General features: G+C 34.9%; 1 protein-coding gene across 1 annotated transcript in view; it reads left to right on the forward strand.

The window, feature by feature from the left end:
• Positions 1-23,687, forward strand: part of IFIH1 (interferon induced with helicase C domain 1) — an 81,355-nt gene that overhangs the window by 44,840 nt on the left and 12,828 nt on the right. The window contains exons 5-12 of the mRNA XM_044669106.1: positions 2,621-2,841; positions 8,620-8,830; positions 10,019-10,236; positions 11,314-11,430; positions 13,142-13,265; positions 14,981-15,223; positions 16,827-17,089; positions 20,086-20,235. Coding sequence (XP_044525041.1) covers positions 2,621-2,841; positions 8,620-8,830; positions 10,019-10,236; positions 11,314-11,430; positions 13,142-13,265; positions 14,981-15,223; positions 16,827-17,089; positions 20,086-20,235 — 1,547 coding nt within the window. The remainder of the gene's footprint in view (positions 1-2,620; positions 2,842-8,619; positions 8,831-10,018; positions 10,237-11,313; positions 11,431-13,141; positions 13,266-14,980; positions 15,224-16,826; positions 17,090-20,085; positions 20,236-23,687) is intronic.

The following is a 23,687-nucleotide window of genomic DNA, read 5'->3' on the forward strand; positions in this document are numbered from 1 at the left end:
AAAAACCTTTCTAGCAATGTAGGAGCTGCCAGTTTTTACTCCATGAAAAAGAACCCTAGGTTTCCCCCAGGATGAAACATTAGAATAGAACTTAGTGAGGATTAGTTGCTCTTTTTTAAAGGTAAATTAAGAATTCTAATCACATATAACAATTTTTTCTGACTCATTCATATTGGGTTAAAATGCTTCTCATAAAAATGTTAATATTTTAGCATTAAATATTTGTTTAATGTGTAGCTATTATTCCCCATAGATTTGTAGATAGTGCATTTCAGCCTGTCCAGCTGGAATAGTGTACTTTTCCATCATTACTTATTTTAGGTGGAGTTATGCTTTTTGGATTTCTAACACATGCAGTGACAGACCTTTTTTCTTCAAGAATAACTGAGCTGTCAAAATCAACTTGAGGCTGAAATTTGCCACATGGTGTAGTTCCAGTCGCATATTATTATTTAAAGAATATTTTCTTTTAATTTGGACATTGATGAGCTATAGAATTCCAAAAAGAAAAATGATTTTTATGTTTTCAGGCTCTATATTTATTGTGGAGGGAGGATATTTTAAAAATATTTATCTATTTAAAATTTATTAATTGATTTTGTGTTCCTGAAGGGAATCAAATGATTTTTTAAAAAAAATACATACAATAAAATAAGATCCAAACAGTGCTTTTATAAAGGAAGCTGGTTAGTATCTTGGTTAAATAAAAATCAGCTCAATTCTCTACTTTTAACCACAGAGGGATGAAAACTCTTCCTCTATTGATAATACAGAGAAATTCTTCCTTATCACAAGGGAATATGATATGGCAAGAATCAAAGTGACAAGTTGACACTTACCAAGTAAGCAGGGCTGTTTATTTAAACAGTTAATAAACCAGTCTTCTTTCCTCTTCCATTTACATTTATCCATCAAGTTTCATTGTCTTCAAAGGGATTTTAATAAATAGTTCAAATAGTACAATATTTGTAAATTGTAAATACATTAAACTCCATTTTGAAATGGAATTATCCAATTGGGTTTTTTTTGAGGCTAATGAATTCTCTTTGGTTTTATTGGAATCATTATATAAAAATAATCATGAGTGACACTTGGGCCTGACCACGTAAGCAGTAAAAATCTACTTTGACCAGTTTATAGAACTTCTGATCAACAATAAGATCATATGATGTTAAAACTAGAAAAGGACCTTAGAAACTAAAGATCGAGAAGTCACTTAACTTTCTTTGAAAATGAGTTTCATCTATAAAATATGAGGGGGTTGGACTCAGTGCTTTCTAAGTTCTTTTCCACCAATCACATTCTATATAAATATGATCTATACTCACTTATGGGGAAGAAGGCTTATAAAGTCACTGTGTCTTTCTTTGAATCTTGATATCCACAGATAGGGTAGCATGAGTTGGGTAGGAAGAGTGGAAGACAACAGGAGGAACAATTTTATAAATAAATTTTAAAATACATGTAACTATTTTGATGGAAGCAGCATTTTTTTAATCTGTGCAAAAATGTATGCAGATTGAAATAAAACAAAAGAGAACTGATCTTGTTGATACCTTTTAACAAACTGTCTAGCTCAAACAGCAAATTAGCAAAAGTAAATACACTGATCTTGAAGTTAAACACTGCTTAAAATATAACTTCTCTTACAAATGTACTAGTTCTTATGCAAAAAGTATTTTTAAAAAGTGATGAATGTAGTTAAAATAAGTGAAATGTTGGTATTTTGGTGATCTATAAAGAGTCTTTCATGAAGAAGTAATGGTGTTTCTGGATAAGGGTTCACCTTAATGTAAATAATTTAGATGAATTATTAATAATTGTTAGCTAACTGCAAAATAAGCATAAAAAGAACTCAAAATATAGCATTTTAAAGTCTGGTGGGCTAGAATGAGAATTTGATGATACTGAAATTAAATGAATCAGACAGATGATCCAATGTTAGTTTAAATGTAATGCATCTGTTTGTATTCATTCATACAGAAGGCAAACTTCCTGCAGGGTTAGTAGATGACTATTACTAAGCACTGTTTGGTGTGAATTTTCCTACCGTTCAAATAGTACTATCAAAATAAGTTAAAATCCATTTTGAAATGGAACCATCAGCAAGTTGGTTTTTTTTTTTTGAGGCTAATGGATTCTTTTTGGTTTTATTGGAATCATTGATAGTAGAAAGAGAGCACTTATTGTGTATGTAATATAAGACTGATAAGTCCTACAATTTCATTTTTCTCTAGAGATTTCATATAACTTTGGAGATTTTTAAGTTGGAACAATATTAACTTTATCTCAATGAGGCCATGTTTTTTAGAATTAGCAAGTATATAAATAGATTCAATATTAATAATTGTAAAATTCAGGTAGTCTTCAAAACTTTCTAAAGGGAATGATATTGAAATAATTTTTTGACCCAGAGCTCCTTTTTTAAAAAAAATCTCATAATGCAAACTGAGAGCAGAAACTCCATCTGTGCGACAGAGCAGAAAAAGGTTTGAATTAAACTGTACACAAAAAAGAATATGGAAGACAAGGCCCATGCCTCATTCAGTGTTTCCTACTGTATCTTATTTGACCCTTCTCTTTTTCTTTTTCCTCCCCCCAACTTTTTAACTTCATTCAGATCAAGATGATGAGAAGAAAAGAGCATCTCCTGAGCCAGAACTGGTCCTTAGGTCTTATCAAATGGAAGTGGCCCAACCAGCTTTAGAAGGGAAGAATATTATTATAACCATCCCTACAGGAAGTGGGAAAACAAGAGTAGCAGTTTACATTGCCAAGGACCACTTAGATAAGAAGAAAAACGCATCAGAGCCTGGAAAAGTTATGGTGCTTGTGAATAAGGTATAAATTTAAATCTCATCTAAATATTGGTTTTTCTTTTTTCTTTTGTTATTCTGTTACATTTAATCCTCACAATAATTATAACAAATCACACAGAAATAGTTTCATCAAAAGGGTATGGTTAAAATAAAAGTCATCTTTTTTCTCTTGTACTTGAAGTTCTAAATAACGGCTAACTTGTCACTTAAAAAAATGAAGTTCTCTAATGACAAAACCTTCTATTTTAATGGTTTTAACTTATGAATACACAATGCATTTTCCTTGATATTATTTAAGGTTAATTTGTGCTAGTGGAAATTATCAAAACATATTGACATAGATGATCCCAATGGGGAGAAGGGAAATGTGGAATTAGACACTTTTTTTTTGGCTAGACCATTGATTCTATTTGTCCTTGGATAAAGTGTGTGGAGAAAAGTCCTATTTATATATGGAGTGGTTTGGGAATGAAATATCCTGGCTAATGGAGGGTTTTAGTTAACTATAGGATGTATCAATTGAATAACTTTATTACTCAAGGCATCATGCTATATCTTTTACAGTATATCAGAGGGAAAATATGCTTATTTTCTTGGTTATCGATTAGATAAATGAGAATTTATTGCATACAACCTCCTTCAGGGAATTGGAATAGGTCAGAAGTATCAAACTTGCAAGCTGAAAAACTCCTGTGTGGCCCAAACCAGATTAAAATATAATCAGGAAATGATTATATAAATGAAATAAATTATATAAATGAATAAATAAATAAAACTACATTGTAACCTAGAGAAAATGTCAATTTGTGATTTTCTAAGTCAATATGCAGCCCATTGGGATCTGCTTCTATTTGAATGGGAAACCCACTGAATTAGGGAATTTTTAAAGCATCTCCCAATTCTTAGATTCAATAATTCACAGATTTTCAATATTCATTATTTTTCATACTGTGCATAGTAATTTAATATTGACATCAATATTTCAATGGCCCCATGATCTCATGGGTTGCAACCCAAACATGCCTCATACTTGATAGTTCTTACAAGTGTCTTTCTACCTTCCTTTTTATAAAAGAGCTTTCCAGGGTTTTCTGGACCCTTTCCTCTAGGTCTTTCAGGATAACATAGGTACCAAGGCAGCACTTAGATCAGTCATATTTTATGCCTTGTTCTCACTAAGAGACTCATTTGCCTTGATTATTCCTTGGAAATATTTTATTCCCCCTTTCATCTGCATCACTAGTAAAAGGTTATAACCAACTTTTAATACCAGTTATAGTCAGCTTAATACTAGCTAATGTATTTCCTTTTGCCTTACAGTTTTAATTCTTTGGAAACTCTGCTGTTCCATGATCAACAGCCATATGATTTCACCATATTGTATTCCCAGTAGAATACTGGTGTTAAAAAGATGGTTCTTTCTGACAGGGAGCCACTTGAGGTCATTAAAAATACTGTTCTATTTCCTAAATGCACAATGTAATTCATTTATATTCCCTATGTAAAATGAAGCATTTTTATGAGGAACATAATTTTTCTATCCAGTTTTTGAGATTATTAAAAAGCTATATCTGTGAAATGTAGCATCAACATTTTCCTTACATAAAACATGTTATATAACCTTTTAAGCAATTGCTACTGCAATTAAAACTTTAAAGTGAGAAATACTTTTCAATGCTAAAGTAAACATATGCCCAGAAAAATGCAGTAGAAATCCTAATTTTTATGTCATTTCCATTATGTAGCTCACAGTGAATTTTGTACATGTCATCATTTTGTAAACAGTTCTTCATATGAAGTGGGCAGCTAGGTGACACAGTGGATAGAGTGCGGGGCCTGAGGTCAGGAAGATTCATTTTCCTGAATTCAAATCTAATTTCAGCCATTTATTAGCTCCGTGATCCTGGCTAGTCATTTAACTCTGCCTCATTTTCCTCATCTATAAAATGAGCCGGAGAAGGAAATGGCACTCTATTATTTTCCCTGAGAAAACAAATAGGGTCACAAAGAGTGGGATATGACTGAAAATAACTGAACGTTATATGAAGTATCATATGGGCATGTGGTTTGTTTTTTGTATTTTTCCTCCTCCCAGTAAGAGGCACACATTTGTGCTACTCCACCCACAGTCTCTCATTTGGTACCCTCTATGACTAATGGCAAAATTTTTTCATGGTCTATAAGGAGGAGAAAAAGTGAAGTCTATATCCATAAAAGAGATAAACTCTAAGTAGAACTTATTTTGAACTATTTTGGTAGTTCTATGCTTCAGACACTTGAGCCAGTCAACATGATAGTATTGAAAATGAAATTATATTCAATCTAAATTAGACTGCATAATTTTTAGTTATTAATTAAATTTCTGCTTGTTCAAATGAACATAACTAAGAGACTGGAGGACCTTCATAATTTGATTTTTCAAAATATACTCATCATATTCTAGATGTACCAGAAAGCATTATGACTAAAGTCTAGGGATTCAGTGATAGATGGCCATGAGTTGTTGGGATTATAAAACACAGTCTTTGGTTATTAAGGGAAAATAGATTGCTGGATTAAAGATAAAATATCCAGAAATAGATACTGCCTGACATTCTGTTATCATGTGATGTTTGTCAGTAGTGAGTACAAAGTTTTTATATATGTAATTGGTGGCTGATTTATACTGACTTTTGCTCCACACATAAGAAAAGTAGTACATGTTCATAATTCATTGCATTCAGCCTGTTGTGGTATGACAAATGTGTAACATATATTAAACAATCTTGCATTTCAACTGACTAGTGAACGGTCCATTCACTATATTTCTCATTGTCCTTGACCTTTCCATTCTATTTTAAACTGTTCTTCCTTAAAATCTTTTCCTTCATTAGCTTTTTTGACACTGCAATGACATTACCCTAGTTATCTTAACTGCCTTGCTGCTCCTCTACCACATTCCTGTACTCTATGGTTTTTCTCCAGGCCCAGTTCCTGACCTGCTTCTTTTCTCTCTACAAATCCTACCCTAGAGAGCTTATCTATTCTCCTGGCATAGATAATCAGTTCTATGCTGATTATGACTCTTATATTTGAATCTCTGGTCCTAATTCTCAAACTAAAACTAGTCCTGTATCTCCAACTGGTCTTGGATTTCAAGTTTGAAAAGTTCAATATTGAACTCATTTTCTGTAGTTCCTATCAGATTCATAGTCTTTCTTCTTTCCCAGGCCCTGACGTCAGCATTCTCCCAGTCATCGAGATAAAAAAACTTCACTCATTTCTTTCATCCATCTCTTATATCATGTAGTTATAGAATCATAGAATCTTCACATTGGAAGGGTCTTTAATACCTCCTTAATCTGAATTTCTCACCAGGTCAAGAAATTTCCTCTACAATATCCCTAAGAGGTAATCATCCAGGCTTTGCTAGAATTTCCAGTGATAAATACTGTTTCAGAAGGAATCACATTCCATTTTGGATAGCCCTATTTTTTTAAAAAAAAGTTCTTTACATTATAGACTCATTGACCCAAAATCTGCCTCACTATAAATTCTGCCCATTAGCCCTCTTTTTGCCCTATGAAGTTAGAATGAATCCAGTCTGTCGTTCATGTGACAACTCCTCAAACAGTTATTATTCCCCCCACCCCCAAACCTTCCCATTTATTCCTAGTTCTTTCAATAGTTTATTAAACAACTTTACTATCCTACTTGGCCTCCTTTGTCAAACCATAATTTGTCCATCCTTCTCAAAATGGGGTTCCCAGTATTAAAAGTGGCACTCTAGTTGTGGTCAGAGCAGTGTGGATGTAATCTGAATAATGCAGGAGACAATGAAACTATTAACTCCTTTGTTCTGTCTTGAAAGCCCAAGACTATGCTTTCTTTGGTAGCAACATCACACTGTTCACTCACATGGGTCCTCATAGGCAATGAAACCCATACAGCAAAACCTTATAGTCAGCAAACCTCCATAACAATTCATAGGTTGTCATACCGATGAGCTTTTAAGCTAAGTTTTCTCAGTCCTATGCTTATATAATTCATTTTGTATGTGTGTGTATTTGGGAAGGGGGATGGAATGATGTGCAAGATGTTATGTGTATCATGTTATTTTCAGTATTCTCATTCTACCTTGCTGTCATCAATCAGCTGGCATTTATTAAGCCTCTTCTATGTGCTGGGCACTTTACTAGGCTCTGGGTGGAGACACAATTTTAATTTTTATCCTAAGACTTCCTTTTAGCTTTTTGTCTTTCAAAGATTTGGGTAAGCATGTCTTATTCTCTTTTCATATTAATTGAATAAGATATGAAGCTGTATGTGGTCAAGTTTAGGGCGTAAGAGAACCCCAATGTAAAATCTGTGGTCATTGGATCATATCAGTCTTTTCTTTAGACATTTTAAAAAATGCTATTCCAAGGGCCTCACTTTCCCCTTCCTTGGTGATTTAGATCTTTAAGATGACATAATACTTTCTGCCAAGTTTTGTTATTTCCATATCATCAACTAGTTCTTTCTTGATGGTTATAATTGTAGTTTCCTTTTTCTTTATCTACCTCGTTTGCTGCCTCCTTATTCTCCTTTAAGATAAGCTCTAATATTGGACCCCTTCTCTCTTGTCTCTGTACCCTCTTTTGATGAGCTCATCCACTCAGAAACAATTACACTTAAATTAACAACTTGATCCCTCAGACTCTATTCTCATATTTCCAACTGATTGCTGTACTATATAACTGCATAGGGATGTCCTTTCGACTTCTCTGACTGCACACTCACAACTAAACTCACCATCTTTGCCCTTCAAAGCTATTTTCCCAAACTGTTTCAATTTATGGGCCATAAAGAACAGTCATGCCATTATAAAATTCTCCTTTTTACTCTTTCCTCTCATTCCTTCACACCACACATCAAGGTAGTTGCCAGCTCCTAGTTTCTACTGCTTTAATGTCTCATTCATCCTCTTCCTCCTTTCTACTCCCCTGCCAAAGAACCCTTCATTAAAGCCTTCCTGATCTTTTTGTCTCCTGTCTGCCCCCTCACTTTTCCCACCATTCCATTATTTATTATTAACTCCTTTATATCATATCAATTTCATTATCATTCATGATTTCAATTATTAATTCATTTGTTCATTCCATACTATGTATTGAGGTAGAAGGCTTATTTTGGTCAAACACTTCCTTTGTCTTGTCTATGATTATAACTCAATGCAAATAAGTAAATAAGTTCAGTTTACCAAATACTTATTGTTTGTAGGCACTATTTATAGAAATGACATGAATTCTGCTCTCAAAGATCTGACAGTCCAAAAGGAAGAAAGGATTATACAACTTTGATACAGGTGAAAATGAGATAAGTGCAAATGATGGGCAGTTTGAAGGAGAAGGCAACTAGGAGACAGGGGTCAGGGAAAGATTTATGAAAAAGATGGCCCCAGACACTGTTTATCATCTGTATCTGGATGCCAATACTCCTGTCCACTACAGTGATCATATTTTCTTCACATTTGTGGCCACGACAGCCCTTCTATTATGGGACACAACAAATATGGCACCAGTGTGAGGTCTCCTAAAGACTCTGCCTAGGATTTGTTTTTCTATCCTATTTAGAAATCCTTCTGCTTTTTAATCAAATGGTATATTAAAGAGGCATTCCTTGAGCCTATTTATCTTCTCAGGAGAACTGTTTGAAATTGTAATTGGTGAGTGCCTCTAGCAGGAAGTTTTCAATAGTAGGATCATAGTAATTGCTGGATTGATATTAAGGATAACTTTGTTTTTGTTTTTGTTTTTCCTATTTTGGGTATATTACTTAGGTACCATTAGTTGAACAGCACTTCCGCAAAGAGTTTAATCCATTCCTAAAGAAATGGTACCAAGTCATTGGAGTAAGTGGTGATTCCCAACTGAAAATATCATTCCCAGAAGTTGTCAGATCCCATGATGTTATTATCAGTACAGCTCAAATCTTGGAGAATTCCCTTTTGGACTCAAAGAATGGAGATGACGATGGTGTCCAATTATCAGGTAACTTTGACTTAAAAGAGTTTTATTATTGTAAGTGGAAGTTCAGAGGTCTTTGATAAAAGGAAAAAGAAGTCTTGATTTGGTTGGCATTTTATGATTTTTAAAGATTCCTTTCTTTTACCTTTTCTTTTAGAAGCGAACTAAAAATGTTTGAAATTCACTTATTCCATTCCCTCTTTTTTTTAAGGAAATAAAAAATGTATCAGGGTTAGAATGGGGACAGATTAAGTAATAATGGGGAAGGTAGAAAATGTATGTGAGTACATATTTCAACAACCTTGAGCATAGGCATTACCCAACAGACTTCAGCAAGGTATGCTTCCAGGGAATTTTATTTTTTAACAACCATGTATTGACTCTTCAACCAAAAGGACCATTTCTATTTCTCAAACTAAAGTAGCACAAGCTTAACTAAACTCATTTAAAAAAATAATCAGCTAAACTTTACTTTAAGAATGTTAAAAAATGAGATATTTAATGAGACAAAAAAATCAAATTTTTGTTATAGTGATAATCATCTATATACAAACATTCTCTTTTCGTAGGAAAATTACATAGCTAATTTGAGAATCCCTTGAACTTTCCATTTATTTTCAAACTCTTTATTAGGGACTGCATTATATTTTTTATTCACAGTAGTACGTTTCTTTATTAGACCTACCTGTAGAACAAAATCACTTAATTTTGGGCGAAGAAAGGAAATGTACTAAGCAACAAAATGGAAGATTAAAAAAAGATATTAAATATGTTAACCTTCCATAATAGTGTTATGGATTTGAATACTTATTCTCATATTTACTACATATATATATTTGTGTACATACTATATATTTTATAGAGAGATTAAGTATTCAAATACATATATATGACCTTGGGCAAGTTTTACCCCCTTTTCTAAACCTCACATCATCATCTTTAGGATGAAAGGTTGAAGCTAATGACATGAGGTCTCTTTTAGTCCTAAATCCTACAAAACCTATGAATTAATCATTGTTACTTGAAAAATCATAGTCATTCTGTGACAAGTGAAATGTAGCCACTCTCTAATAAAAACCAAAAATATCCCCTTTCCATAAGACATCCAAGTTAAAAATAATTTAATGTGTTTGAAAATTTATAGTTTGACACTATAGCTCAGAGAAGATCATTTAAAAGGAATACTCTGAATAATTTTGATTTTCTTTCTAGACTTTTCCCTCATCATTATTGATGAATGCCATCATACTAACAAGGAAGCTGTCTATAATAATATAATGAGACGTTACCTGATGCAAAAGATGAAGAATTGTCGATTGAAAAAGGCAAATAAGCCAGTAGTACCCCAACCTCAAATACTTGGACTGACAGCTTCACCAGGTGTGGGAGGGGCTTCGAAGCAAGCTAAAGCTGAAGAACATATTTTAAAAGTAAGTAATTACTTTGAAAGTGAGAAATTTAAAAGTAAGTAATATTTTACATTATAGGAGAAGCAGTGCCATGTAGTATATTGATGTCTGCCCTCATAGTCAGGAAGACTTGGGTGTAAGAACCCCCTCTGACATACTGGCTATGATGCATTGATCATTCAAGTCACTTATTCTCTCAATGACCAGGGCAACTCTCCTAGATAGTAAATTGCAGAGAGAGGTACTGAGTTACATTATTAAAGGAAACTTCCTCGCTGGGAGTTCTCTGTTCTAATGAATCATAGGTCCAGTTAAAAAAATTATACTTTGTAATTTTTCCTAACATTGTTTTGAAATTTTAATTTGTGTCCAGTGATTTATAAATAAGAGAAATGAATATATGCATGCAGAAAATCTGTATAGATAACCTTCTGCAAAACATTGATTCATCTAGTTATAATTAAAAGAGGATACTATTGCATGAACCATGAATAATGTGGGACAAAATTAATATCGCTTATTTTTTAAAACATAAAGGCATTGAGGTATTGTGAGAAAAAAGCACCATCCTTCTCATAAAAAGACAAGTTAAAATCTGAGATTTGCCACTTGCAAGATTGTAAATAAGTGCTCACACTGAAAATTTTACAGTCAGTTTTCCCAAGCTGGTTGGAGCTTGCTCTAGCACACCACTGGTTGAGAGCATTCAGAAGAAGAGATCAGTCATTGGGAGGAAGACAAGGCTTTGATTATTGGCAATCTAGATTTCAGAATCACTTAGATGAGAAGGAAAATATGTTAATCACTGAGGGATGAGTTCAGAAAGGTTGTCATTGCTCACAGAGCCTGGGAGTGGAGTTGTCCCAGGGCATCAGGCAGCAGTGTCTAGCTAGAAGAAGGGGACAGGGTGGATCTGTCCAGGCTGGGGCAAACTGACTACTGTAGGGTTTGCTTTCCTGGAGAGATGTCCATAGCAACTATAGGCAAACAAAGCAAATAAGGAATATTGTCTACTTCTTACATGAGAAAGATTTCTATACCAAATGGATCCAATACATAAATGAAAAGTAATTATGTCGAAAACATTTCTTTTTACAGCTATGTGCTAATCTTGATGCATTTATGATTGTCACTGTTAAAGAAAATGCTTCCCTTCTGAAAGAACAAGTGAAGGAGCCTTGTAAGAAGTTTGTGATTGCAGATGACAACAGAGAAGTATGTTTTGAAATTTCTGTACTGTCTGTTATAAAAAAAGTGTTTTAAAATTGAAAATAATCATTACTTCAGATTTTAAAAATTACACAGGCTATTTTTACCCTTTCCTCCTAAAGCTTATTATTCAAAACGATTAGAATATAAAGCTTCAGGGCAGGTAGGTGGTTAGTGGAGAGAGAGCCAGGCATGGAGACAGGAAGTCATAGGTACAAATCTGGCTTCAAGACATTTCCTAGCTATATGACCTGGGCACTTCACTTAGCCCTAGTTGCATAGCCCCTTACCATTCTTCTGCCTTAGAATTGATAAGAAGGTATGTTTTTAAGCCCCAGTTTTGCTATTATGCATTGATAGCATGAAAGAATATATAGCAAATTTTCTCTTCTAATTTTTTGCTGTCAGTTACCAATAGGCTATCAGAGAATACTTGCTAGATCGAAATTTAGGGTAGAAATTTCCTTTAGCCTTGACTATCTCGCAGAATTCCAATACTACCAAGCTAATATACTGTTACCTTTCTAAAACTTTTGAAATAATAATAATAGTAGTAGTAATAATAATAACTAATTTTATATAGCACTCACTATGTGTCAGACATTGTGCTAAGTGCTTTACAATTATTATCTCATTTGATTCTCACCTACTCTATGAGGTAGGTGATATTATTTTCTCCATTTTACAAGTGAGGAAACTGAGACAAAAGTGACTTGGGCAAGATCACACAGCTAGTAGGTATCTGAGGCCAAATTTGAATCTTACTCCATGAGCAATGCTCTATCCATTGCACCACCTGGAATATGACAGTGGTAGTCCTAGTTTCTGTAAATTACTTCAGGTTTTTGAAGAAGATATCACTCGTTGTGAAAGATAAATAAATTATATTCACTTGTGGCTGTACTGTGGGTGTATGTGTGTATAGTAGAGGCCCTTCTCTTGCACTGGAAACTCAAATGCCCCAGAGTACGCTAGCTACTTCTTGCCTCAGGGCTCTAGAGGACCCTGAAAAGCTTTATTACTATAGTATTTGAGCTCCTACTCCTGTTTTTTTCTCACTGATTGCCTTTTTATATCAGTTAGCCAGCCAAACTTTAGTTTTTAGAAAAGAGTATTAACTAATAAAGTAGTATCGTATTAGAGTAATTTGGTACAAGACTTTTCTCCAAACTATTTCTGTAAGTATGTACAAAATCCAGAGGAAAGTGAGATATCAAGGTTAAATCACATGTGGCAAAATGGGTAACTTCCCAGCCCCTAGAAATCCTTTTTTCCCCTTCATGGGGCCTGTAGTAACTGTTCCATAGACCTAATGTAGAATATTCAGGGTTCTTTGTATAGAGTCCTGAAGCTATCTTTCCTCCTCTAGTTGTAGTTTATCCTGGAATTCAAATGCAAATAGTGCCACAGGCTCTTCAGAAAAAACTATGAGAATACCTATCACACTTTCAAAGTTCACAAGGTCTTCCTCTGATCAGGCAGAGGGAGGAAGACAGACAAAGCTGTGAGGATAAAGCATTTAGCACAATGCCGTGCACATAGTAGGCTCTATATAATTGCTCATTTATTACTCCTCCTCTGGATTATCAAAAATATACCCATTTCTTTATTGTAAACAAATATTCCTGCTGAAGTCCATGGTAATACTAATGCTATTTTAACAAAGAGGTCAGTTATCAATATGAAAGTTACAATTATTTTGTTATTTTATTTCTAGAATCCATTTAAAAAGAAACTTCTGGAAATAATGACAAACATTCAAAACTTTTGTCAAATGAATCCAACATCTGATTTCGGGACACAAAGCTATGAACAATGTGTCATTCAGAAGGAAAAAAGAGGTAATTTTGTGCTTCTTCTCAGTACTTTTAAATTTGATTTATCATACTGTGTCAAAAATTCATATTTAAAACTGTATATTTTCTAATATTGTTTTTTCTGTACATTATAGATGCGATACAAAGTCAGGATAAAGATCAATATGTCTTTACATTTTGTCTAAGGAAAGAGGAACTAGGCATCTTGACCTCTTAATCATCTGTCTTAAGATGCTTCTCCTCAAAAAAAAGCCTTCAAGATAAATATTATAAGTTGATATTAAAAGATAATTAGACAGCACATTTCCTCCAGTGTTGGTTGAAGAAAAGTCAGCAGACTAGCTAACCTGCTTCAAGGGAGGGAGCAGATGCAGTCAAAAGTGCAGCAGGATCTCTCCTTTGATAGGGAATGGAAGTAGTCCATATACTTAAACTCAAGGGATCAAGAGGTGTTGGAATATTTTAATCCTTAAACAATCCTTACAAATCCATGTTTAGCGCATGAGCCAGTGTAAGGCCAGATCACAGCATTTACAGCCGAGGTCATCTAGTCCAGCTTCCCATTTTTCAGAAGATAAAACTGAGCCTTCGAGGGACTGTGACTTGACCAGGGGCACCCAAGGAGTAAGTGTCAAAAGTGGCGATGTATCTGCAGAGAAGACTCCCAGTGAGCCGCCCTTTGCCCTGCACGGTGCTGCCTCCTCGTGGAGAGTTTCTAGTGGAATTATGGAGTTATGGTCTCCTGGGTTCCTAATGTTTGTACAAGAGGAAAAGTAGAATCATAGAGTCAGGAAGGGAGCAAGTATAGCCACTGGCATCGGAAGAAAGTACCTTAGTGATTCCATTCATTCAGAGGCAGAGTCATGCTGGCATCACACACACACACACACACACACACACACACACCTGCCTATAACTAAGAGACAGATAGATATAAAAATAGCTGCCTCTGTGTATGCATGTGTGTATACCCTTACACACACACACACACACACATACCTTTATCTACACACACAACAAAATTATGTGTTTTATGTATACATTGTGCACATATACACTGAAATAAATACATTTATAAATGTATATACAGCAGAATTAAATATATATGCTATATACAGAACTAAATATATATGTATATATAGCAGAATTAAATATATATGCTCTATATGCATTTACCCACCCACACATACATATACATTTTGGAAAGTCATTTTTTGTATCTGTGAGAGTGATCTTTTAAACCTTAGATTCAGAGCATGGTAGGTAAAAGCAAAGGAAAGAAGGCAGTAGATGGGGGTCGTAGTTGTGGCAAGGCACGCAGCTGTGGGAGCCTTTGTCTGTGCGTCCTCCTGGCACACCAGTCTCCTTAGGAAGCAGCTGAGAGAACAGGGAGTATGAGTCTGTAGCCATATTAGCAAAATAAATACCATTTGGGGGTGATGGCTCTCCCTTCTATTCTGTAGAAAGTTTATACCTTTTAGAAAGGTTCCACGCCATTCCTTTCTTTGGGGCATACCTGGTACAGATCTTAGGAGCATTTCTAATGCACATTTATCCTTTATGTTCTCCTGGAATGCTTTCAAAGCAATTTTAGTCTAGAAAACACAAACTAGTCATCACAGATATGGGGCAGGATCTGGGGGTGGCCTCAAAGAAGAGCACATTTCAGGAAACATTAGGATTTTAGAAATGATGTATATAGCATGATCTTAGGCAATATTTTCTTGAATTCTTTATAGCTGCAAAAGAAGGGAATCGCAAAGAACGTGTTTGTGCAGAGCATTTGAGGAAGTACAATGAAGCCCTACAAATCAATGACACAATCCGAATGTTAGATGCATACCACCACCTAGAAAGTTTCTATAATGATGAGAAGGAGAAGAAGATAGCAACGCAAGAATATGATCAAGAGGAGGATGACGATGAAAAAAAACCATTGAAAATAGATGAAACAGATACATTTCTTCTAGATTTATTTTATGGTAAGTATCAATTTTTGGTTACATTGCAGAGAAGTAGAATTAAATTTGATGCAAGGAAGATTTTCCTAACAATCAGCACTATCCAAAAGTGGGATAGGATAATTTAGGAGATGATAATGTTTTCCTCATCAGATGTCTCAATTGAAGGCTAGGTGACCACTGGATGAGGGAGATTAATCAGGTACAATTTATAATGCATGATCACTGAAGTAATTTCTAATTCTGAGACTGTAAACATTAACTTAAAAAAAATCTCCCAATAATACAGCTCCAATATCCTTTTCCAGGCTTAAGCTTAATCACTTCCCTTGACACATTCTCAATTTACAATTACACTAGACTTTTTTTCTGTTTTCCAATCTTTTCCTATACTTTCCTATCTTTAAGCAATCATTCAAGCTGTTCCCTCAGGCCTGGAACACATTCTGCATCTCTGCCTACTGAAATCTTTCTTTTATAGGTCCAGCTTGCCATTTCCAGATGCCATTTCCTTTCTTTACCACTCAAACTGAAAGTGTTCTTCCTTCCTAAATTTTCTTGCTTCAATCTCTTTTTTGCCTTTATCAAGCTCTACTTTATATAATACTTATTTGAGGATATGTACGTATTATTATACAATATTTCCCTTAGTGTATAAGCTTCTTGAAGACAATATCACATTTTATTTTTGTATGTCCAGTGCCTAGCAAAACATAATGCATATAATAATAATTAAGGGATGTAAAGAGTGTTCAGGGAAGACCAGTACATCTTGTGTGAGGGTTTGCCATACCCTTTTCAGGTCATCTTCATGAAGTCCACCTTTCATCCAACTCTCATCTGTGGCTCCATGAAGCCATAGCATGGGCATTGACCACAGCCCTGTAAGCAAGCCATCTAGGCAGGCAGGCTAAACCAGGCTGAGGGTCACCAATAGTCCTCAAACCCATCAGTGAGATAGGAGGATGTATACCTCAAAGCATGTGAACACTTCCCCTAGCAGAAGGTGATGGAAACTGGCATTGTGGAGTGCTTAGGACCTGACTAGACAATCAAACAACCCAAGAAGCCACTCATCCTGGGCCATCGCTAGTCATTTTCTTGATTTTTGTTTTGCCACTAAACTTCAATGACTCTGGAAGAGAGGAAAGCTATAACTTCATGAAACTGCCTCACTTAAATCTAATTTATTTAAGAGTCAGAAGACACCACCTATGATGTCATTCTGGTCCTCTTTGAGTAGGAAAGACAACAACCAACCATAAGGCTGTAAAAATTCCACATGCTGACAAGATTACAGGTTTTTTTTGTATATTTGAATATATTCAGGATTCTTCAAAGAATCTCAAAAGGGAAAGTAATATGAGGAGGTCTTTGACATTTAGCCTGTTTTTCTGTAATATGACTGAAGTTTCCACAGTATGTGTTTTGTAATTGATTGATTGGTTGTTAGCATGATTTCTTTGATGGGATTTTCTGCCACATCTAAGTTATATTAACAACCTTGAATCCTCTTGTAGTTAAGACACTTTTAAGTTCCTATTTCCAGGAATTTTGGGATACTTTTGACATAATTGTTTACATATTTCATTGATTTTTTTGATTTATTAATTGCTTCTTAAAGGAAATAAGAAAAAATTGAAAAAACTGGCCATGACTCCAGATCATGAAAATGAAAAGCTGACCAAATTGCGAAACACCATAATGGAAGAGTTTACTAAAACTGATGGATCTGTAGCCCGAGGAATAATCTTCACCAAGACTCGGCAAAGTGCATATGCTCTTTCTCAGTGGATTAACAATATTGAAAAATTTGCAGAAGTAGGAGTAAAAGCTCACCATCTGATTGGGGCTGGAAATAGCAGTGAATTTAAACCCATGACGCAGGTATCTCACTGGGTATATTAACCAAACTAAAACTGTAATATAATTTTATTTCTAAGCAAATTATTTGTACTTTCTTTTTATTCACTTTTTTAATATGTGTTCTTGAAATTTGACTGGGTACAGTGTGTAAGCACCTTTCATAAACCATACTGCTCTAGAGGCTAAGGCAGAAAGATCTCTTGAGCTAGGCTGCCAAGGGAAGGGTAAAATGACCCAGGTCAGAAAAGGAACAGGTCATTCCTCATCTAGGAGAGTGACCATTATACTTCTAGCCTAAGTAAGATAAGGAGACGTGTGTATATGTGTGTGTGTGGGAGAGGCAGAGGCAGAGACAGATAGAGAGACAGAGACAGAGGGATAGAGGAGAAGAAAGAAGAAGAAGAAAAGGAAGGAAGAAAAGAGTGAAAGGAAGATATTGTTGTAAATTTTAATAGAAGTCTTATATTTTATTATAAAGTGTGGCTAGAGTACTATTCCAGCAATCAGAACCTTTCAATTCTGATCTCAGATCTGGTACAAAATCAAAAGTAGAAGTGAATCATTACTTGACATACTTCCAGAAACCACATTACTAGATTGACTGTTCTTTGCAAGAATTATTGCCATTACTCAAATAATTAGAGGTTCAGATACCTCCCTCTTACAACACATCCCTGAATGATGTGCAACTATGAGTACATTATCCCCAGGTCATAGTTGGCTTAGCTATTTGTCCTCTGTGTAATTGTGTATTTGGAATTTCTGCCATTATTTCAGAGGGTTATGGGTCTGGGATATTTGATTATTATTCACCCAATGTCAGTAAATCTAGATCAGCATAATCCCAGGTGGTCTGCAAAACCCCCAAAGGTGGCCCAAACCAGATTAAAATGTATTTATGGAATTTTTAACAAAATAAAGAAAAATGCAAAACATAGATAATGTTAATTTGAGGTTTTTCCAAGTCCATACGTTTCCCACAGAAATCTATGTCTATGTTAGTTCAATACCACTGATCTAAAGAAAGGCTCCTATTTGGTTTAGATGTGGAAGACTTATGGGAGGGAGTGGACAAGAGTCACCAAGGAGATGATATGAATAGATAACTTACATCATTGCATAGAGTACCCATATTATTTAGGTCACAAATCGATTGCAGTATCAATTTATAAGTTCCATTGGGTTATTCCATTATTGTTTGTTTCTGTTATTAGCCTACTTCTTCTTTATGAGTAGACTTGAGGAGTGGACAGATGTTTAATATTAAAGCTTATTATCCAATAAGTTTATTCTTTTCAATTTATTCTTTATCCACTCTTGTTCAAACAGTGTATCTTTTGAGTATCATGGTGGTAAAAGTCAGTTCCATAGGACCTGGCACTTGGCTATGAATGCAATTCTCTGGCTTGCATCTTGGTGGAGGCTAACAAAGGTGACTCTAGGATTTAAGAAAAGACTTTTGAAAATCCTACATGTACTTTTTCCTACTGCAAACCAATCAATCACTCAATTAGCAAGGACTTAAGTGCTCCCTATGTGCCAGACACTGTGTTAGGCACTGAAAACACAAGGACACAAGCGAAGCTTTTCCTCTGCTCTCCTGGAGCTAAAGTAGCACAGCTGTGTTTAGCAAAAGGAAAAAAAAGCAAACAACTGCACACAGATTTTTTCTACTCCTAGAAAAGTGGCAAGGCATATTGACTTCAATCTGAAATAAAAAGACCCAGTTTGGAATTTCAGCTTTACCATTTACTTAAGGCATGTTCTTGGGTAACTTGAAGCCTTTCAAAGAATTGATTTTCTTCATATGTAGAATCTGATAATAAGGAATTTTAGGCCAAAAGAACACTGTAAACTGAAAAGTGCAAAAATATAACCTCTTTTGGTCATTCATTCCTTATTATCCCTGCTTTGAGAGTGTAGGGAACTCAGGATTTACCCCCAGATAAAATCAGAATACATTTTTTCAAGAAATTTTTAAATATTTCTCTTAGAGCATTTTATTAAATTTGCCACCAGCCAAAAAGAGAATATTACCTGAGCCAATGGAATACTTAAAAGGGAAGTTTTGGTATGTGGGAATGATGGCAAGAAGAGAGGATAATTCTGAAAGACCTAGATAGTGGCCTTGTATATATAGAAACATGTACTGATTCTATCACTATACATGCTATAGTGCTATTAATGCTAGTTCAATTCACCATTTGATACTACAGAATATATATTTGTTTTTTAATTCACATATAGCACCAATATTTCAAATTTCGGATAGTCATTATTTGTTTTAAATTTAATTGAAAAAATCATAAATGTTAGTTGTTTTATATAAAAAAAATCCATTTTATGATTTAATAAACTTTCAAAACTTCAGTGCCTTTGATTTTTATGTTATGTTTTTTTACTCAAATAATTTAGATGCTATATATTTCACTATTTGAAATTTTCTCTCACTCACATGAGATACCCAACTGAGCCACTATATTCTAGATCAGTGGTTCCCAAACTTTTTTGGCCTACTGCCCCCTTTCCAGAAAAAATATTACTTAGCCCCCGGAAATTAATTTTTTTAAAATTTTGATAGCAATTAATAGAAAAGATAAATGCACCTGTGGCCATTACTGCCTCCGTGGATCGCTGTAGCACTCACCAGGAGGAGGAAGTGCCTACTTTGGAAATCACTGTTTTAGATTTTTGAAAGTCCAAAATTGAAATGAATGCAGCAAAAATATCCTTTGCAGTTTTTTAGTGATATTGAATATTCTCCTACAAAGGAGAAATTAATAAAACAAAGGTACTTTCTTTCCATCTCCAATTTAGACAGCATTTCATCTCTGTAGCATAAAAAATATTTTAACGTGTCATCATCAAAATGAAAATCAGATGTTAATTTGCTCAAAGCCAAAAGTGAGTGGCATCTTTTGATTTAGACCAAGTTTCAGTTTATAATAATTTTTCCAATGGAAAAATTTTTTAATGTGTTCAACTACATAAAAATAACTTTTTGCATCTTTCTGCAGAATGAACAAAAGGAAGTACTTAATAATTTTCGTACTGGAAAAATAAACTTACTTATTGCCACCACAGTGGCTGAAGAAGGCCTGGATATAAAAGAATGTAATATCGTTATTCGTTATGGTCTTGTCACCAACGAAATAGCCATGTTGCAGGTATATTAATTTAACCTTAATTTCTTTCCTTCTCTATTCAATTCTTTTTTCCTTTTGTCTGATTTACTTTGCTATTTGTTTTTAAACAGTGCAAAGTTAATTATAGAATAGAATATTCGAGCTGAAAGTAACCTTAGAGTTCATATAGATATCTTCATTTTACTGCTGAGAAATCCAAAACCTAGACAAGCTAAACGTCTTAACCCAAGTAAAACAATAAATTAGTGTATCAAGAACTGTCTCCCTCAATAAATAGAAATAGGAATTGGGACCAGATCTGTGATTTCATAAGTATAAAGAATTCCCAGATGAGGAAATGTGCTCTACCAATATAGACTGGCACTTCCTCAGCAACTTATAGTCATAAAGAACAGCTCAGCATACTAAAAGCTGAAAGGTAGCCCAGGGTCACTCTAGCAATATGTATTAGAGCGGTGCTTGAACCCAAATCTTCCTAGCTGACACCAGCTCTCTAGCTGCCCCTTTCCTCTATCCCTGCTCTTTCTCTTTCTTCATTTAGAGATATAATTCTTCAATTTAATTTTTAAAATATTTGTTAAATGTCTACAGTATTCTAGGCTTCATAGTAATCCTGGAGAGCTAGATGGTGCGGAGGATAGAGTGCCAAACCAGGAATCAGTAAAACCTGAGTTCAAATCTGGCCTCAGACATTTGCTAGCTGTGTGACCCTGGACAAGTCACATAACCCTGTTGCCTTAGTTTCTTCATCTGTGAAATGAGGAGAAGGAAATGTCAATCCTCTATAATATCTTTGCCAAGAAATTCCCAAATGGGGTCACAAAAAGTTAGACACAAATGAAACAATTGAATAACAAAACCAACTCTGTGTGTGTGTATATACATGTATATATATATATATAATATCCATATATATTTATATATCTATATGTAATATATATAATATCTATTATTGTATGTGTGTGTGTATATATTCACACACCTAGAGAATAATTTTCAGGGGGAGGGTATTAGTATTTGGAGTGATCAGGATATGCTTCTTGTAGGACATTTAAAGCTGAGCTTTAAATGAAAATAAGAATGATTTGAGGCAGAGATGAGAAAGGAAGACAACTGAGATATGAGGGACAGCCCCTGTAAAGGGCCCAGAGATGGAAGAGAGAATGTCAGACAGAAAACTTTGGTTAGTATGTGGAATATGTAAAGGAAAATGATTTGCACAAAGCCTATAAAGATAGGTTTCATGGAACCATCTTGCAGAAGGCTTTAAAAGACAAATTACCCTAAAAGCAAGAGAAAGCCCCTGGGACATCTTGAATGGGAGGTCATGGTGTGTTTTAAGGAAATCAGTCTCTCAGATGTATGGAAGACAGATTGGAGAAGGGAGAAGCTAGAGTCAAGGAAGCCACTGCTATAGGTCAAGCAAGAGGAGACTGAGGGCCTGAACGAGGATGAGGAGTACAGAGAAGGAGACATAAAAAATATGTTATGGAGGCAAAACTGACAAGACTAAGCAGCAGATAGGATATGAAAAATGAGGGACATGGAAGAATTAAGGATAATCCAAGTTGACAGCTTGGGTAATTGGGACAGTTGTGGTGTCCTCAACTGAAATAGAGATGTCAGGAGAAGGGAAGATTTAAGGAAAAGATAATGGGATCTGTTTGGGATGTGTTAAGTTTTGAAATAAGGCAGCTAGATGGAGAGAGTGCCTTGCCTGTAGTCAGAAAGACTCACCTGCATAATAAATTCAAATTCAATCAAATAAATAGTTTTATGATCCTGGGCAAGTCACTTAAACCTGTCTGCCTTAGTTTCCTCATCTGTAAAATGAACTAGAGAAGAAAAATGTCAAACCACTAGAGTGTCTTTGCTAAGAAACCCCTAAAGGGGATTACCAATAGTCAGATATAACTGATATATGAACAATAGAAGTTTGAAATGCTTATGAGACATTCATTTGGAGATGTCCAATAGGAAGTTGGTAACATAGGACTAGAGATTAGAAGAAAGACTGGGGTTGGATATATGAATCTAAAATCTACTACATACAGTTAATAATTAAACTCTTGGAATCCGTGATATCCTCTAGGAAAGCAATTGCAAAGTTAGTTTTTTTTTGTTTTCTTGCATAGCACCAATGGCTTTATTTTCACTTAATTGATATAGTTAATATGTTAGAAGTTTCAGCCCAATTTTTTAAACATTTATTAATATTTATTTTTTAGAAAAGTTAACATGGTTACATAATTCATGCTCTTTACTTTCCCTTTCACCCTCCAAGCTCCCCCCCCCCCCACCATGGCTAATGCGTATTTCCACTGGTTTTAACATGTGTCATTAATCAAGACCTATTTCCAAACTGTTGATAGTTGCATTGGTGTGGTAGTTTCAAGTCTACGTCCCCAATCATGTCTGCCTCAACCCATGTGCTCAAGCAATTGCTTTTCTTCTGTTTCCACTCCTATAGTTCTTCCTGTGATTGTGGGTAGCGTTCTTTTCCATAAATCCCTCAGAATTGTCCTGGGTCATTACATTGCTGCTAGTACAGAAGTCCATTACATTCTCTTGTACCCAGTGTATTGGTCTCTGTGTACAGTGTTCTTCTGGCTCTGCTCCTTTCACTCTGCATCAATTCCTGGAGGTCTTTCCAGTTCACCTGGAATTCCTCCAGTTTATTATTCCTTTGAGCACAATAGTATTCCATCACCAGCATATACCACAATTTGTTCAGCCTTTCCCCAATTGAAGGACATACCCTCCTTTTCCAGTTTTTTGCCACCACAAAAAGCACGGCTATAAATATTTTTGTGCAAGTCTGTTATGATCTCTTTGGGGTACAAACCCAACAATGGTATGGCTGGATCAAAGGGCAGGCGTTCTTTTATAGCCCTTTGAGCATAGTTCCAAATTGCCAGCCAGACTGATTGGATCAGTTCACAGCTCCACCAGCAGTGCATTAATGTTCCAATTTGGCCACATGCCCTCCAGTATTCATTACTGTCCCCTTCTTTCATTTTAGCCAATCTGCTAGGTGTGAGGTGATACCTCAGAGTTGTTTTGATTTGCATTTCTCTAATTATTAGAGATTTAGAACACTTTCTCATGTGCTTATTGATATTTTTGATTTCTTTATCTGAAAATTGCCTATTCATGTCTCTTGCCCATTTATCAATTGGGGAATGGTTCAGCCCAGTTTTTGAGGCATGTGATACTTGAATCCTTTTTGTTTCTTTAATAAGACTTTAAATATAGTATTCTTTTTTTGCATAGCTGGAAATAGGCTACTTGATTCTTATGATTTCTCTTCTCTATTCTGGCCTATTACTTGCTAGAACAGTGTTAGATAAATTAAAATATAACTTAGACTGGATTTTTCTATAATCATTACAGAATTCTCTTCTTTTATGCCCATCACCTTTTAGAAATAAAAAAAGGTATCAGAATTTTTGTAATCAATTTTTATCCAGATT

This window comes from Gracilinanus agilis, chromosome 3 (assembly GCF_016433145.1).
Source record: "Gracilinanus agilis isolate LMUSP501 chromosome 3, AgileGrace, whole genome shotgun sequence".
Classification (NCBI taxonomy): domain Eukaryota; kingdom Metazoa; phylum Chordata; class Mammalia; order Didelphimorphia; family Didelphidae; genus Gracilinanus; species Gracilinanus agilis.